The 18,001-nt window shown below is 48.3% G+C and overlaps 1 protein-coding gene across 9 annotated transcripts in view; it reads left to right on the plus strand.

Annotated features, from left to right (window-relative positions):
* The window catches only part of LRCH3 (leucine rich repeats and calponin homology domain containing 3), a 77,038-nt gene that overhangs the window by 34,239 nt on the left and 24,798 nt on the right, over positions 1-18,001 (plus strand). For 2 of the 9 annotated variants that reach the window (XM_075570933.1, XM_075570937.1), the window contains exons 3-19: positions 542-668; positions 1,391-1,496; positions 3,534-3,670; positions 4,321-4,430; positions 6,851-6,944; positions 8,154-8,313; positions 8,419-8,558; positions 8,878-8,951; positions 9,391-9,477; positions 9,611-9,662; positions 10,957-11,103; positions 11,435-11,479; positions 12,865-12,918; positions 15,552-15,632; positions 16,446-16,494; positions 17,056-17,157; positions 17,542-17,639. In XM_075570933.1, the coding sequence (XP_075427048.1) occupies positions 542-668; positions 1,391-1,496; positions 3,534-3,670; positions 4,321-4,430; positions 6,851-6,944; positions 8,154-8,313; positions 8,419-8,558; positions 8,878-8,951; positions 9,391-9,477; positions 9,611-9,662; positions 10,957-11,103; positions 11,435-11,479; positions 12,865-12,918; positions 15,552-15,632; positions 16,446-16,494; positions 17,056-17,157; positions 17,542-17,639 (1,663 nt within the window). The remainder of the gene's footprint in view (positions 1-541; positions 669-1,390; positions 1,497-3,533; positions 3,671-4,320; positions 4,431-6,850; positions 6,945-8,153; positions 8,314-8,418; positions 8,559-8,877; positions 8,952-9,390; positions 9,478-9,610; positions 9,663-10,956; positions 11,104-11,434; positions 11,480-12,864; positions 12,919-15,551; positions 15,633-16,445; positions 16,495-17,055; positions 17,158-17,541; positions 17,640-18,001) is intronic. The other 7 variants (XM_075570935.1, XM_075570942.1, XM_075570934.1 and 4 more) reach the window with 6 other exon arrangements.

The following is an 18,001-nucleotide window of genomic DNA, read 5'->3' on the forward strand; positions in this document are numbered from 1 at the left end:
GCTGTACATGGGTAATACTGTTACATTGGGTAATACTGTTACATTGGGTAATACTGTTACATTGGGTCACGCTGTACACGGGTAATACTGTTACATTGGGTAATACTGTTACATTGGGTCACGCTGTACATTGGGTAATACTGTTACATTGGGTAATACTGTTACATTGGGTCACATTGTACATTGGGTCACATTGTACATTGGGTAATACTGTTACATTGGGTAATACTGTTACATTGGGTCACGCTGTACACGGGTAATACTGTTACATTGGGTAATACTGTTACATTGGGTCACGCTGTACACGGGTAATACTGTTACATTGGGTAATACTGTTACATTGGGTCACGCTGTACACGGGTAATACTGTTACATTGTGTAATACTGTTACATTGGGCCGCGGGTGCATGTTATGCGTTGGTAACGCTGGGGGCACGCAGTGTCTGGGTAACGCGGTTAGACGAGGGCACACTATATGTCCTTTGTGCCTCACGCTGCCCAGATTACTCACCTTCTGTTTTGCTCTCTAACCCCCTCGCAGTCGGAACCAGCTGACTTCGCTGCCCGCGCACCTCTGCAGCCTCCCCCTGAAAGTGCTCATCGCCAGCAACAACAAGCTGGACTCTCTGCCGGAGGAAATCGGGCTCCTGAGGCAGCTGACGGAGCTGGTATGTGCACAGAGGTGCTCACTGCTTCCCCTGGCAGGGAAATTCACCTTTATACTTAAGGTGGCAATAGTAGGACGACACCGCTTTTACGGTTGATTCACTGACCTCTGACGTGGGAGACAGTGGCAGCCCAGTGTGACCCTGATCAAGTCATTTTACAGTAGAGTGTAGGCGGTGAGTCAGTACACGTGTACTCTTCTGCAATATAAAGCAGCACTATAGAAGAGTACAGTGTGTTTATTGGTTGGAGATGTTCCTCCATGTAATAAGGCAAAAGAAAGATCCCATCATGCCTTCCAAGCGATGCGATATGTTTTATTCATTTCCTGCAGCCCCCACTTTGCTGTGGTTTGGATCCCAGGTCTGGCCATGTACTGCAGGGCGAGTTATCACTCTGGGGGTTTAGACGTGTTTTATACGGAGGGTGTTGGTAGCAGCGCTGGAGCTGTACTTGTAGTTATTGGAGAGCTGGCATGGATTCCCAAGCATGACCTGCTGCTTATCCCCTTCATTGCCTGAGCGTTTGGCGACACACTGCTTCGCCCCTCTGGCAGTGAAGGGCAGGAAATGAGTTCATACGTAATAGACTGTAACACAAACCACTTCCTGTCCATGAATCCCAAGCCGTTTGCACACTGCACTCCACATGCAAATGAATGTAAATATAAATGCAAATAATAAATGTCTGTCCTTGTGATAAACCTATCATGTTCTGGCTGCAGGATGTGAGCTGCAATGACATCCAGGTGATCCCTACACAGATCGGCAAATTAGAATCATTACGAGACCTCAATATCAGGAGGAACCACCTGCTGCGGCTGCCAGAAGGTGAGAGGAGAACGGAGGAGGGGTGCTGGGGCTTCCTATAGGCTAGGAGCGGCAAACTGCAGTCCTCAAGAGCCACCAACAGGCCAGGTTTTCAGGATATCCCTTCAGCACAGGTGGCTCAGTGGAAGACCCAGCCAATGATTGAGCCACTTGTGTTGAAGCAGGGATATTCTGAAAACCTGACCTGGTGGTGGCCCTTGAGGACCGGAATGGACCGCTCCTGCTGTGGGCCATGTCCGGTGTGCAGAACACTGTCTGGTACTTGTCTGATGGAGGGAGTGATGGTGAAACGTCTGTCTGACGGAGCAGGTTTGTAAGAGATCTGACGGGATTTCCATGTTGCTGATATTACGGAGGCATGAGATACCGTGATAATCAGGACTGGGATATTACGGAGGCATGAGATACCGTGATAATCAGGACTGGGATATTACGGAGGCATGAGATACCATGATAATCAGGACTGGGATATTACGGAGGCATGAGATATCATGATAATCAGGACTGGGATATTACGGAGGCATGAGATACCATGATAATCAGGACTGGGATATAACGGAGGCATGAGATACCATGATAATCAGGACTGGGATATAACGGAAGCATGAGATACCATGATAATCAGGACTGGGACCGTTGCAAATTCAACACAATAAAACATCCACATATCAATGCGTGCCGCATATTCCCACCTATCCTGCGGAGGAGCAGCCGCGCGGCGCGTGGGGGGTTTATTCTTCTGACAGTATGGCCCTCCTCACTTACCCCTTCCCCCCCCCTCCTCACTCACCCCTTCCCCCCCCCCTCCTCACTCACCCCTTCCCCCCCCCCTCCTCACTCACCCCTTCCCCCCCCCCCCCTCCTCACTCACCCCTTCCCCCCCCCCCTCCTCACTCACCCCTTCCCACCCCCCCTCCTCACTCACCCCTTCCCCCCCTCCTCTGTCGCCCCTTCCCCCCTCCTCTGTCGCCCCTTCCCCCCCTCCTCTGTCGCCCCTTCCCCCCTCCTCTGTCGCCCCTTCCCCCCCTCCTCTGTCGCCCCTTCCCCCCCCTCCTCTGTCGCCCCTTCCCCCCCCTCCTCTGTCGCCCCTTCCCCCCCCCCTCCTCTGTCGCCCCTTCCCCCCCCTCCTCTGTCGTCCCATCCCCCCTCCCCCTCCTCTGTCGCCCCTTCCCCCCTCCTCTGTCGCCCCTTCCCCCCCTCCTCTGTCGCCCCTTCCCCCCTCCTCTGTCGCCCCTTCCCCCCTCCTCTGTCGCCCCTTCCCCCCCTCCTCTGTCGCCCCTTCCCCCCCCTCCTCTGTCGCCCCTTCCCCCCCCTCCTCTGTCGCCCCTTCCCCCCCCCCCTCCTCTGTCGCCCCTTCCCCCCCCATCTCTGTCGTCCCATCCCCCCTCCCCCTCCTCTGTCGCCCCATCCCTCCCTCCCCCTCCTCTCTCGCACTTTCCCCCCCTTCCCCTCCTCTCTCGCCCTTTCCCCCCCTTCCATCTGTCCTTCGGACCCAGGGGATCCCGCTGTTCCACTTGCTCTCTGGCGAATGCTGAATAATGCGCTTGATGGATTTGCTGGTGAATGTGGTGTGAGCAATGCTTAAAGTATGCTGGCCTGCTATACACTGCCTTACGGAGCCCTGCATCTGTGACTCATTACATGCTTATGACGGTTTAACCCCTGGAGTGCTGGTGGGCTTTTCAGGCCTATGCACCTGAGGACTCTGTGACACAATAGGGAATGTCAGCGGTGACGGCCAGCGGAGATCTGTATTGTTTCCAGAGCAGGAATGTCAAACATCTGAAATACTGAGATCTAAAGTATTTAACACTTCACATACTTCTATTCTGTTTACTCCCTTTTCGGTTTGTCGGGTCCACAACTTCTGCTACAGGGAGTGATGTGCCATTATACCCTGCACACACCCATATTGTCTTCCATACAGGAGAGTATGTGGCGTGTGCGTGACAATGAGCGTCACCCGTGCATTGTTGCATTCCATCTGTTTGACAGGGTGTAAATGTTGTCCCATGTGCTTGTCTGATTGTTTCCCAGAAGTGGCAGAACTGCCGCTGGTCCGGTTAGATTTTTCCTGCAATAATGTCACCGTCATCCCTGTGTGTTACCGAAATCTGCGTCACCTTCAGACCATCACACTTGATAACAACCCTCTGCAGTCCCCTCCAGCGCAGGTGAGTGTCTGAAATAATAATAATATAATAATAGCATGTACATGTATAGCGCTGCTTGTTTTACGTAGCGCTTTACAGAGACATTGTGCAGCATAGGTCCCTGCCCGGTGGAGCTTACAAACTATGCCCAAGGTCACAAAGAGCCGGTTCCATTGCTTCAAACTCTGTGCCAGTCAGTGTCTTTACTCACTGAGCCGCTCCTCCTATATCGCAGACTTACAGATTTAACCTTTACACAACGGTAGCTACACTTTCATATTACACCGTGCAGCAGGACATGAGAGCAGTGCAGGCCTCGTGTTATCACGTCCGAGTGTCACTTAACTTGACATTGCTCTGCAAATTAAATAAATGTTGGTTTTGTTCTTGTGTGTGTGTCTGTGTGCACATACACATGTAAATATTTTGTATTATACCCTCCCCATGCATGGGACACGTGAAATGTTTCATTTATATTGTTTCTGTCTGTTTCATCCACTTATGCTATAAAGTGTGTGTGTGTGTGTGTGTGTGTGTGTGTGTTTCTTTATATTATAATATATACATGTTGTTTTGCTCCTTTATGATCTGCAATAACAAGCCCTTTAAAGAGGGATAGAATCTGTATGTGATGAGGGCAAAGATTCCATCTCTGGTTTTGTTCTAAACAGATCTGCATCAAAGGTAAAATCCACATATTTAAATACCTGAACATTGAAGCCTGCAAGAGTGCCCCGGACCTGCCCGACTATGACAGGAGACCTCTGGGCTTCAGCACCTGGTAAGTTGTGTGTGTGTGTGTGTGTGTGTGTGTGTGTGTGTGTGTGTGTGTGTGTGTGTGTACACACACTGAAAATTGTACCTATAAGGTACTGTACATTACATAAATAACAAAAGGATAAGCTCAACAAAAATATGCATAAATGTCTTTTATTGGCCCAATGGTGTGTGTGTGATAATTTATATAAAATATGTTCCCAGGTCTTGATAAGCATTTTATCCGGGTCAGCTTGAGTTGTGTGTTAAAGCTGTGCCCTGATCACTGACATCTGTTAGCGGAGATGCAGTGTTCTCGCCTCAGCACCTGCCATGGAGTCTCAGGGCTGAGAGAGCTTTTCCTGAGGTCACATTACACAGATGGTAACATAATGACTGTAATAATCCATCCCTTACAGTACGGTGATCACACTCCTGCAGGCTTCACTGCGTCACCGCCTCACTGCGTCACCGCCTCACCGCCTCACTGCGTCACCGCAAGCCGCTCCTGTACTTTTGGGAACTGCCTTCACGTCTCACTTCTGACCCCAATCACACACCTCGCATTCCTACCCAAATCATGCAACCCTTTTCCGTTTGAGAAGTGTTGATGGGAAATGCATATTTGGAGGGCCTCCTAAATTTGCCAGTTATTGTGACTTTTCTGAGAAATACTTTCTAACTCATCCCGAGTCACCGCCGCTTTGGGATCGTTGCAGCATTACTGGCCTTTTTTGGTTATGATTAGGTCACTTACCTGCCAGGTAAGTGTGTTGTATACAGGTATCTAACGGCAACACCACTTGATCATTTTAAAGATGTGTATTTACCTTTTTGCAACACAAGCTTGAGTTCTTAACCAGGGAAAGCGGAAAGGTACATATTGATCTTGCCGCACTCCTTATCTTTTCGGGGGATTGGTTGTAAGCCGATATCTTGGTGCTGACTTTGAAGAATGGCCGTGATCCCACTGCTGCCATAGGTAGTGATACTGGGGGGGCAGGGGAAAGTCTTCTATTGCCGCACTAATCAAAACAGGACAACGTAATAATGGCTTTATTAGCAGAATTTCGGGGTTCCCCAAAACGTTGTGCGTTCTAAAATTCTGCTAATAAAACCATTGTTATTACTGTCTTGTATTGTATGTCTGTCTTTATATTGTCCGTCTGTCTTTATATTGTCCGTCTGTCTTTATATTGTATCTCTGTCTTTATATTGTATCTCTGTCTTTATATTGTATCTCTGTCTTTATATTGTCTGTGTGTCTTTATATTGTCTGTCTTTATATTGTATGTCTGTCTTTATATTGTATGTCTGTCTTTATATTGCATGTCTGTCTTTATATTGTATCTCTGTCTTTATATTGTATGTCTTTATATTGTCTGTCTGTCTTTATATTGTCTGTCTGTCTTTATATTGTCTGTCTGTCTTTATATTGTCTGTCTGTCTTTATATTGTCTGTCTTTATATTGTCTGTCTGTCTTTATATTGTCTGTCTGTCTTTATATTGTCTGTCTGTCTTTATATTGTCTGTCTGTCTTTATATTGTCTGTCTGTCTTTATATTGTCTGTCTGTCTTTATATTGTCTGTCTGTCTTTATATTGTCTGTCTGTCTTTATATTGTCTGTCTGTCTTTATATTGTCTGTCTGTCTTTATATTGTCTGTCTGTCTTTATATTGTCTGTGTGTCTTTATATTGTCTGTCTGTCTTTATATTGTCTGTGTGTCTTTATTTATATAGCGCCATTAATGTACATAGCGCTTCACAGCAGTAATACATGTGACTATCGTTTAAATAACAAATACAAATAACAGATCATGGGAATAAGTGCTTCACATAAAAGTAACATTTCTTGTGTTGAACATTGTGGCAATAGAAGACTTCCCCCCCCCCTTCTTTTCCCCCCCAGTATGAGCACAAAATAGCATGAGTTTCGATTAGGGGCCACAGTGAGGAAACCCCCCTCAATCCCCACCCCCTCCCCCAGCTGTTCCAATGAGGCCCTGACCAAGGCACGGCTAAAGAGCAACGCAGGGTTTTAACCCTGTCACTGCCAGAGGGGTCAGCGCCGCATTGTAAAGGGTTTGGAAGGCCCTGAAAATACAAACTAGTTAGTGTTTCTCTGACACAAGAATGTACTGCAGGTTTTCAGAGTCCAATGCGGAATAAAGGAATTGTTAAACTGCTACACTTTGTCAAATGGGGCAACAGTAACCGGTATTATTATTAACCCCTTCACTACTGCTGAGTAATGTGTTTAAGGGGAATGTAGAATAATATCTTGACGCCCAAAACATTGCGTTGTGAACACGCTAGGATTGCAGAGGTTAATATAACTGCTGTGGCTGCCCACGCTCTTGCGGTCTTCACAGACAGATAATGACCGGGCTGTGTCCAGTAATGGTCCTGTTATCTCACAGCTGCCAAATCTTTGTCCTTGCAGCCACGACGACGTCTATCCCGGGCGCCCGTACGGAGCGCTGGACTCCGGATTTAACAGCGTGGACAGCGGAGACAAGCGGTGGTCAGGGAATGAGGTAACGCCGGACACTGGGAACGTGTGTACAGCTTCTGTTTGTGTGGCGTTCCCTCGTGTTAGCGCAGATATACTACTTTCCCATCGGTTATTTTCTTATTATTTTTATATGTAAAGCATGTGACAATGTTTCATGCTACTTTGTTACCTTTGCTGACAATTGTTTGGTGCTCCTGTTATAAATCTGTCAAAATCCTGATTGTGTGCCTAACATAATGGCCGCCTTTCCGTTTCAATCAATCTTTCTGTCAGTGTAAGGCTACGGCCCTGGTGTTGGCTGCTCCACGTGCGCTTGGCATCCCGGCGGCACGTGCACAGCTTAAAACCGCGGTCTGTAGGGAGCGGTGGGCGTGGCCAAAACTGTTTTCGTCCTGTGAAGGAGAGGTGATGTCAGACCAAGGGCTGGACCAATTAAAAAGTCTGATTTCAGCCCAAAAGTCCGTATAAAACAACCCAGAAATACACAGTACTGTTTCATTACTAGCGCATGGGTTCATAGCCAGAAATACACAGTACTGTTTCATTACTAGCGCATGCGTTCATAGCCAGAAACACACACTACTGTTTCATTACTAGCGCATGCGTTCATAGCCAGAAATACACAGTACTGTTTCATTACTAGCGCATGCGTTCATAGCCAGAAATACACAGTACTGTTTCATTACTAGCGCATGCGTTCATAGCCAGAAATACACAGTACTGTTTCATTACTAGCGCATGCGTTCATAGCCAGAAACACGCACTACTGTTTCATTACTAGCGCATGCGTTCATAGCCAGAAATACACAGTACTGTTTCATTACTAGCGCATGCGTTCATAGCCAGAAATACACAGTACTGTTTCATTACTAGCGCATGCGTTCACAGCCAGAAATATACAGTACTGTTTCATTACTGTTTGTCCTTCACACCAGTGAGGAGACACTGTTTGGGACCGGATCTGTGCTTCCGACATACTCTGTGTTTCTCTGCCTTCCTAGTTACTGTGTGAACAAAGAGTAACACGAATTACCTGTAGGTTTGAGGACAGGTCGTCTCATCACTAAAAGGGAATACACAAAGATGTCACAATGCCCAAAGCTTGTGTGCCATGAAATCGTTAAAATGTTTCCAAAATGATTTAGAAATGCTTGTCCGATTTGTGGGTAGATTGTATTTATTTTAGGAAGTAAACCGACCGCCTATTAAACCTTAGTTCACTTTGGTTCAGGAAGGAACTGCCCCTTTAACTGGTATGTCTTCTGTGAAGCCGACAGACGAGTTCTCGGACCTTCCTCTTCGAGCAGCTGATGCGCATAAGGAGCAGCGGCTTCGGAGGGAGCAGCAACCCCAGGAGAACAGGGTCAGCTCGCTCATTACTAACGGGGGAGGTAAGCGAAGGAGCGCAACGCCGGATGACCCGGCTTCCACGAGTCGCCCGGAATCTCCGCCGGGGCGGTTAAACTGACGTGCCGATTGTCTTTCTCCTTTCTCAGTGGAACACGACTTGGATCAGATTGATTACATAGACAGCTACGCTACAGAGGAGGAAGAGGAGGAGGCGAGGCTGTCCAGGGCAGGCAGTCTGAGCTCGCAGTTCATGGCGTACATAGAGGAGCGCAGGGTTTCACACGAGGTGAGAGGAGGAGCACGGCACTCGAGTGGCAATGCAGATTGGCAGAAACATTACTGTGTGGATGCCAAGCCTTATAAAAGGGATAGAGGAATTGTGGTACGGGAGAACTTCAAACTGAAATGTATCATCTTTAAATCTTCAAGATAAAACATTCGTTGGGTTGAGTGCAGAGTTAATCTTATTTTTTGAGATTTTATACCATTTAGTTCACTTTTATATCTGAGTTTTCCATGTGTTGTAGTGTGAGGCTGGGGTCGGGTAATCCGCTCTTAATGTAAGCTGTCTTGGTTCCGCTCGTCATCTTGTCTGATTTCTCTAGGGTTCTGCGGCAAAACAGACACCCGCGGGGAACTGTCCGAGGTTGGAGGGGAGGAGGCAGGTGCAGCTCACCAGGTAAGACTTTGCTGCAGTATTCACAGTACAGAAATCCTTCATGGGTCAAAAGCTCCTACGGGGGCAGCCAAGAGTTGCTTAGATCAGCGGGGCTCGACTCTAGTCCTCAAGAGCCCCCAAACAGGTCAGGTTTTTAGGACATCCATGCTTCAGCACAGGTGGCTCAATCAGTCCCTGCATCAACACAGGTGGCTCTGAATGAGCCACCTATGCTGAAGCTGGGATATCCTTAAAACCTGGCCTGTTCGGGGTTCTTAAGGACAGGCGTTGAGCACCCCAGGGTTAGATCTCCAGAAGTCCCCTATATAATCTCTATACTGCACACCTGCTCTTTACTCTCATACGGCATTGCTTAAAGTGGCACGTTCGTGCTCCGATAGAGTATTTTACAGGGAGTAAGTAGGTGACATTTATAGGGACTCCTCTCCTTGTGCCGCAGAGACGGGGAAGAGCTAAGAAGACCGGAATCGCTAAGCTTAACGCACGACAGAGAGAGGCAGCCGTCGCCTCGCAGCCAGGCACAGAGGTGACAAGAAGTGACTCCTCTTGTGATAAACTCGTTGTAACCCCCGAGAGGCCCGTTTGCACAGTGGCGCCTCCCCAGTTATTGTCATGCATTACATCTCCAGTCCGCTCTATCCTTGTTCTCTCATTCCCAGGCTCCCACTGGATGCTACCTGCCTGCTGTCCAGAACAAACTGCCCCAACCAGGTAATGTCCAGGCAGGGGTCATGCTATTGTGCACAAGCCCGTGTCGGAGATCACCAGGGGGCGCTACGTAACGAAACAAATCATACAATCCTCCCCCCTCCTCCCCCAAAATATATATATATATGATAAGTAGATAATCCTCGTGATGGAGGGACTGATTTAGTAGATAATGTTAGTAGATATAAAATGTCCTGAATATATTGCTAGAAGCAATAGAAAATGTCAATATGCTATATACCATGAATGAATGCGGCACTGGAACAGTTATTATTAACTTGCAACGTTGCAAGCCGTTCATGCGTGCAGGTAAGGTCCCATCTGAGTGTGCTTGTTTGGTCCTGGCGTCTCTGCGTCTGTGACCCCACAAATGGGTTACCTCTGTCTGTACATCAGGCTGCTCACGGCTGATGTCTGTGCCTCTCTGCTGGATAAACTTTCGTCCTCCACCTCTGGCTGCACGACGCAGCCAGGCTCCCCCTCGGCTCCCAGCGTATGGCTGGGCGTTCATGCGGATGAGACAGATCATATCCAGCCTGCTGTGCCGCTTATTCTCAGCGTTTCAGCGCCTCCACTTCTCCGCCAGCACAGAACTGTAAGCAGGGGGCCCTTTATATCAGTCTCTGGGTTGGGTCCATTGGGCGGGTGGGGGCTGGGTGGGTGGGGGCACCCTCTGGTGGATTCCGGGGTCAGCTGCGCCCTTTATGTAGAGAGTAGACTCTGCAAGAGACTCATAGGAACAGTTGTCTTGAGCACAGAAGGACTGTGCTGTCTGAAACCAGACTCGCTACATAAAGGGCGCAGCTGACCCTGGAATCCACCAGAGGGTGCCCCCCCCTCCCCAATGGACACACCCCAGAGACTGGTATAAAGGGCCCCCTGCTTCCAGTTCTGTGCTGGCGGAGAAGCGGAGGCGCTGAAACGCCGAGAATAAGCGGCACAGGAGGCTGGATATGATCTGTCTCATCCGCATGAACGCCCAGACCGTTTTTAAAATGGTGGTTATGTTGCAGTCCATATACGTTAAGAAGATTTACTTGTCACTCATTGCTCCAAGGGTGTCCAACTCCTGTTCTCAAGGGCCACCAATAGGTCAGGTATTCAGGATATCCCTGCTTCAGCACAGGTGGCTCAGTCGAAGAGCCTGCTTCAGCACAGGTGATGCCGTCTTCGACTGAGCCACTGATTGAGCCACCTGTGCTGAAGCAGGGATCTCCTGAAAACCTGACCTGTTGGTTTCCCTTGAGGACTGGAGTTGTCCACCCCTGCAATATTGTAAGAGCGCGGCTTCTTCCAGCCGTCACAGGCCGACGTGGAGCTGCAGCGTAGCAGGGAGCTGTTGGAAGCCACCAGGAGGGATGCTCAGCTGGCCGCTCTGCACTACGAAGAGGAGAGAATGAAGAGTCGGCACATACAGCGAGATTCCACCCACGACTTGGTTAAAGTGAGTTTTTCCATGGGCCTGCCGAGAGACCCCGTGTGACCCAGTGCAGGGAAAGGGATGCAAGAGGTTTGCTTATTGTAAGAAGGCACCGCTGAACGTGCTGCGGTATTTAACACACGGTGCCTGCAACCCCATGCTCCCTAACCTAGCAGCGCAGTGCTTATCGGTCAGCATTGGGAGGAAAGTTCTACATCTCCTCTGCCAGGTCCAATCCGGCCCAACAGCAGCACAGATCCTGGCGGTGTTGGGGGTGGGGGGGGGGGGGGGTTTATAAGCATATAAATGTCTTTGGCTTTGCTGACAACCTGCACATTTCCTGCTCCTTTCACAGCCCAAGACGCTGAGCCCTCAGAGGCAGAGCCCGCTGGATAATGAGGTAAGGGGGGGGGGGGGGGGGGGTCTCTATTGCAATTTGAAGATATTGGGTGTTTATCAGAATGCATGAGATGGGCACAAACCTGGAGCTTCTGGCACATGTTACTGCCCCCCATTGCCTGTCCCTGCCTGCCTCTTTGTATATACATATTGACAGGCAAAGGGCCCTCCCCACCGGGGAGAATCTGGGTGTTACCCACTCACTGCTGGAGTTATCCATTTTGGACATCCTGCTCTGAAGAGTTTAACCCCTTGGAGGAGGACAGGATGCAGTTTCGCTCCCTAATCCCATATTCTCTGGCCCTGGAGCACGGCCTTTCTAACCTACACAGACAGCCGTCTGCTCCTGGGATATACGTGCTAGCCGTGGCGCCGTGGCACCGCCTTTACGTACATCCTTCACGTATAGAGCGAGTACTTGCTCTGCCCCTCGGACCTGTGCAGATGCCGGGAACGTGCGCTCGTAGTAACGGGCCTCAGGAGATGGGCATTGTTATTTTGCCCAATGTTTATAGCCATCTATTTTAATGCAATGCAATGCTGTGGTGAGAGGCCCCTGTGACAATCAGTTATTTGTATACAGTAGTCAGGGGGCTCAACTCCAGTCCTCAAGCCTCCCCAACAGGTCAGGTTTTCAGGATATTCCAGCTTCACCACAGATGGCTCAATCAGTCCGTGCTTCAGCACAGGAGGGGGCAGTCTTCGACTGAGCCTCTGATTGAGCCACCTGTGCCGAAGCTGGGATATACTGAAAACCTGTCCTGTTGGGGAGGCTTGAGGACTGGCGTTGAGCCCCGTGCCGTAGATGTAACATGATCCGACAGAATTGCAATGCAAAGCGTGAAGGTCAAACGTCTTTAACCTGCTTCCAGTTTCTAATCATTTTACAAACGTATTACACACCGGCCCGTTTAATTTTTCTTCTAAAAACCTTGGATCGGTGTAAACATGATACATGATAAATGTACGTACTGTGCATCTTCTCCAGTCCCTCCTTAAGAGATGGAATATTTCTGTGTAAGAACAGATGTCATGTTTATGGTCTTCCAGTAATGGGTATAAAACCAGTAACCAATCCCCTGGGAATATCTAGCATTTCCAGACACAAGCTGACGATTCAATCTCTGTGATCCAAAGCCAGCCATCAGATTGACATTTTACCTGTAAATGTGCCCAGTGTTGTCTAGTCTGATACAAACTCCTGTTTCTTTTCAGTTTTCAATGTCCCCTTTGTTTTGTCATTCCCTGTAACCCTTTCCTGCTCCTTTCCCATCAATAATCCAGTCTCCTCCCACACAGATCACCTCCCAGCGCGTTTTCTTGTTTTGATTTAAGCCTTTGTGTGTGTTTCTGACATTGCTCCATCTCTCCCCGCCTCCATCCCAGTGTCCCTTTCCATCCAGGCGGTCCCAGCACACAGACGATAGTGCTCTGTTAGTGGTAAGAACCCTGCACGGAATGAATTGCCTGGCACCGCCCAGAGCATAGATTCGGCATGACCCAATCGTACGTGTGCGCTATTGAGGAGCAAAGCGCGCGTGGATAGCATAAACCATGACTCGCCTTGATTCTGTGATACGTTGCACTGCTCTATGATTGGTTACATTAAATTACATTTGCCATTTGAGAAATCAGACTCGTGGCCTTTCTGATTGAACTTGTAACAAATGGATCAGAGCTTCTTTCTCTTGGTTGGTGCCTTGAATTGGCTGTGTCACAGTGTTCCTTTGCTTCAGATAGTGCCAGAGTCCTGGTTTATGCCATCTGTAGATTACATGGCCAGTCTTTAAGCTGTATTTTGCATAAATACCATTACTTATTTGTGTATTGAAGCTCCTCAAACAAATGTGGTGTTTCTAAATAGAAAACACGGAGCTTGGGCTTATTTGGCCGTGAGTGATTCCAGCTTAAACACTGCAATCTTGTGCACATGTCATGGTGTGTTCTCCTCTGCATGGTCTGCTGTTCCATATCCTTTCCAGCATAGCACTGTCACAAACACTGAGAGCGTTACACAGCGAGGAATGCATGTCCGTTTCCAGCCGCCTAATGTATTCTATATTCCCATACGGCGGTGACACTGTATGTAGTGGTGCATAAGGAATCCTTACCATCTCATTGCGGTGGCTGGGTGTGATACTGTAACTTTCCCAGGGCAGGCTGTACGGGGCCTCGGTCTTAACCTCCAGGGTTACCCCATTACCGCACATCTGCCAGGGCAGAGACGGGTAGATTCTCAGATCTCGCTGGTAGGGGACGTGTCGTGGGGGTCAGTCTTATTTATACAGCACGAGGCAGAATACTCAGAGCTTCATAGACCTTATACAGGGGAGAATAATTCCAATAAGAAAGTGCATATTATGTAACCTGAACATTGCCCCGAAGAACTTACAATCTAATTGGTTTATTGGGACTGAGAGAATAGGAGTACCTGGAAGCGCACATTTTCCAGGGCTGGGTTATGAGGGTGAGGGGGTGTTAGCGGGGGTCATGTGGTGTTTTAGCGCGGTGGAAATTCTTCTTTGTAACGGTGACTTTTCTGGTAGTTGAACAACGCGGCCTCATTTTAGAATGACTTCAGATGAAGACACAAATACATTTCAACCGAAAAACGGCTTTCTGAGGCCATATGATGCAGAGGATACGTTGCTTATTTCTGGATTGAAACGTTGCTTCCCAATTCCTTTCTGTTCTTCCTGATATTGGGAGCAGTCTTTGGCTGCATGTCAATTGGCCGTAGTTTTTACCCTTTGTGCCGGTCCAGCAATAATCCGAAGCCCGACGGCTCTGCATGCGCCGTCCACCCCATACCCAACACGCTGCATCGTTCGGCAAGCACCATCATCATTTAGCCTTTTGTCCTGTTACATCCTCCGTAAACAATTCCCACGAAAGCCATGTGTTCAGGTCATATTGTGTCTGCGTCACTTCCCCTCCCGCTGTTTTGTTGACTCCTTCGTACTGTAGCTAGAACGTTTTAGGAGATGGGTCGGTTAGTGAATCGGTGCCTCTGGGAGATCACACGTATTGTTTGTTCAAACAGGTGGCAGCAAATCATTGCTGAAACATTTCCTGTATCACAGCTGTGCTTTACACGCTGGGCCCTGTCTGATGGACAGCTCCCTCTTGCGCGATGACACAATGTTGTGGCTGTACAGGTACCAATGATGAAGGATAATCGGTACAGTTGGGTAGTTATCCTAGTTTACGCCAGTCGCCCTCAGCCTCGCCCTGCTGAGATTGCAATAAATGTATGTGCTTCACTTACCATGGAGCATTCTGCACACTGGGACATTCTCTAAGTGAGAGGGGCAGTTCTGAAAGCCCGTGTAGGGGGAGATGATAAATGGTATGACCCATCCCCTCCCTCACTAAGCATTTCTGGGACATACATTATACATGTTCTGTGATTCTTTGGGTTCTCGTGAAATTTGAGATGTCCTTTGAGGCATTATCTGTGGCCTACAGTGTTGGGCAAAGTGTGATGCTTGTGTAGTGTGATGCATAATGAAAGGTTGTGTATAGTGTGATGCATATTGAAAGGTTGTGTAGTGTGATGCATAATGAAAGGTTTGCTCATATCCGGGCTGTTCTGATACAAAAACCAGTACTAATCAGCGTCTCTAACCTACAACATCCGGAGGAGAACACTTTCAGATAATGTGTACACTTGTATACAGTATAATTAGAGCATTTGGGTCACGTTGTCTTGATTTCCCACTTTAATCACAGTAATTATGCACAATTAATGCAACACATTACACGTTGCATTCTTCATCTCGTGAACTGAAAAACAGAACAGTGCTTTTTTGAATTCCCTTTTTTGGATAATTGTGCCACATTTTCTGTTAATCAGCCGGCTATAACAACGTGTAAGCTGTGTGTCCTACGGCTGCCCAAGCGTATAATTATATATCATACGCTATTGATGCATAGCCTTGAAAGTATCATAAATCCTGACGCCCTGAAATCTCATCTCTGACCTCGGGTGACCTCCTGAACAGCTGTGCTTACTGTCTCTCTCCTTGCTTTATTTCCATGTTTCCCTCTCTCTTTCCTTCTGCTCCCGACAGAATGGCTTTGAGCCGCACTTTGTCTTTGAGGTTGATAGTAACACCAATACCATTAAAAGGAGACCTGGAAGCCACATGCAGGTGAATAAAGCATGCACATTGCTGGTGTCTCGGTATCTCCCCATCCGGCCCAAATCTCCCACCAGCCGTTCACCCCATTGCAACTTCTTCCCAAGGCACCATTACTGCAGTTCTGCATGTCCTCAATGTACCGGAGAGTGTTGCTGGCTTCAGCAGTAAAGCTAAGGTGGTTGTGGTTGTGTGTGTGCGGCAATGGTATTTGGTTGGGGAACCACGTGTTTCAATCCTAAAAATGATCAATAAAGGACCCCCAATATAGCAGTTGAAATGGGTTAATGTTTTGTTTGCCTCAAACCCAAACTCTCTCTTTATTTTATTCCCCAAGGCTTTTCTGCGCCTGTTTTTTGGTTGGTGATTGCTTTGCATGAAGTACTTCGGGTTTGAGTACCTTTTCTTAGTTGGTGGTGTAACTCCTGGGTGGGCAACTCCAGTCCTCAAGGGCCACCAACAAGTCAAGTTTTAACGATATACCTGCTTCAGCACAGGTGACGAGCCACTGATTGGGCCACCTGTGCTGAAGCAGGGATATCCTTAAAACCCGGCCCGATGGTGGCCTTTGAGGACTGGAGTTGGCCACTCGTGGTGTAACGGACTCCTCTACTTTGTCTCTCTGCACCTGTTGGTGTTTCCACACTTGCTGTGTTCCCACCTTCCTTCTGATGTTCTCCTGGGGGTACAGGACACAGCAGCGATGTTGGGTATGAGACATGGCGGACGTTGCTGCTCTGTGTACTGGGCCATATGGAGGTGTTTTTTTTGTTTTTTTAAATATATATCTATATAGTCAACCATTTATATTTGTTTTGCCTGCAGAGTGATGAGCGATCGGCCATGTCTCCGGTGTCACCCACCTCTCAGACAAGTAAGTACACACTGTAGATGTAGGTGGATGAAGTCTGCTTTCTGTGTGTATGAATGAGATGGCGGTGTAGTGGATGAAGTCTGCTTTCTGTGTGTATGAATGAGATGGCGGTGTAGTGGATGAAGTCTGCTTTCTGTGTGTATGAATGAGATGGCGGTGCAGTGGATGAAGTCTGCTTTCTGTGTGTATGAATGAGATGGTGGTGTAGTGGATGAAGTCTGCTTTCTGTGTGTATGAATGAGATGGCGGTGTAGTGGATGAAGTCTGCTTTCTGTGTGTATGAATGAGATGGCGGTGTAGTGGATGAAGTCTGCTTTCTGTGTGTATCAATGAGATGGCGGTGTAGTGGATGTATTTAGTGTTACATACATGCAGAGTGGAAACTACCACATGCTAGTCATCGGCTCCCCCGCTCTGCTTTGCATTGCCCTGACCGTGTAACGTGTTTGAGGCCGCACCAGCACTGAAAGGGGTTAATTTTAATGTCATCTTCACATCAAATGTTTATTTTTTCTTCATCCCTCGTCCTAAATCTGTTTCCTTTTATCCCTCCCCGTTCAGTCCACCTGTCCTCTCCAGCCACTGCCCCGTCTAACCGATACGCTCCTCAGCGGCCTGAGAGCTTCCTGTTTCGAGCCACGGTACGAGAGGACGGTAAGAGAGGTAAGGAGTCGCACACGGGGCTTGTATATAACCAACCCTGCAGGTCACTTATAGGTCAGCAACAAGACGAAGAGACAATATATACACGATATCTTCTGTGGTTCTTCAGCACCCATTCATAGGATGCACATTTAGAAAAGAGGGATTGGGAGCCAAAATCAGATGGACCTTCATTCCTGACCTGGAGTCGGTGCTGGTTACTGATCTGCTGGTACAATCCAGATTAATAAATTCCTGGATGTAGGAGACCGTGTCGGTGCTGGCGTGTTATCACCCTGCTGCTGTGCTTAGCATGGGGTTTATTTTGCAGCCTGTCAGGCTCCTCCGTGTTGCACAGCACTTTGCTCTAATGCCCGCAGTCCTTCACAGTATGTTTATGTGCAGGTAACACACCACCTCCCAGTGTGCCTGCCGACCCCAGAGCTGGGCTGCGTTCCAAGCAAAGGCGAGAGGAGCTGGAGGTGACGGAGCAGCTTAGAAAGGTTTGTACACTAATCTTCCACTGCCTGCAGTTACTCCCAGAGCGCGGGGGGATTGAGACGTTACTTAAATCAGTTTGGCAACCGGCCTCTTTCAAATGGAGTATTCTGACTTTATAAACGTGTGCAGGGGAGGGGTTTCCGTGTTAGATCTCACCTTCCCCAGTAAATATACTTCCCCCATCCTGCTTTGGGATGGTTCCTTGTAATGTCACCTCGCATATATAGACTGCAAGAATTCCCCCATTCCACCCCGTTCTGTACATCCTTCTTTCCCTGTTCCTTGGTTTGAGGGTGTGTGAGGATTGGGTCTAATTCGTGGTGCTCTCGTTGTGTATGTTTGTGTCCTGATGGTGAGAAATGCC

This window comes from Ascaphus truei, chromosome 14 (assembly GCF_040206685.1).
Source record: "Ascaphus truei isolate aAscTru1 chromosome 14, aAscTru1.hap1, whole genome shotgun sequence".
In the NCBI taxonomy this organism is placed as follows: domain Eukaryota; kingdom Metazoa; phylum Chordata; class Amphibia; order Anura; family Ascaphidae; genus Ascaphus; species Ascaphus truei.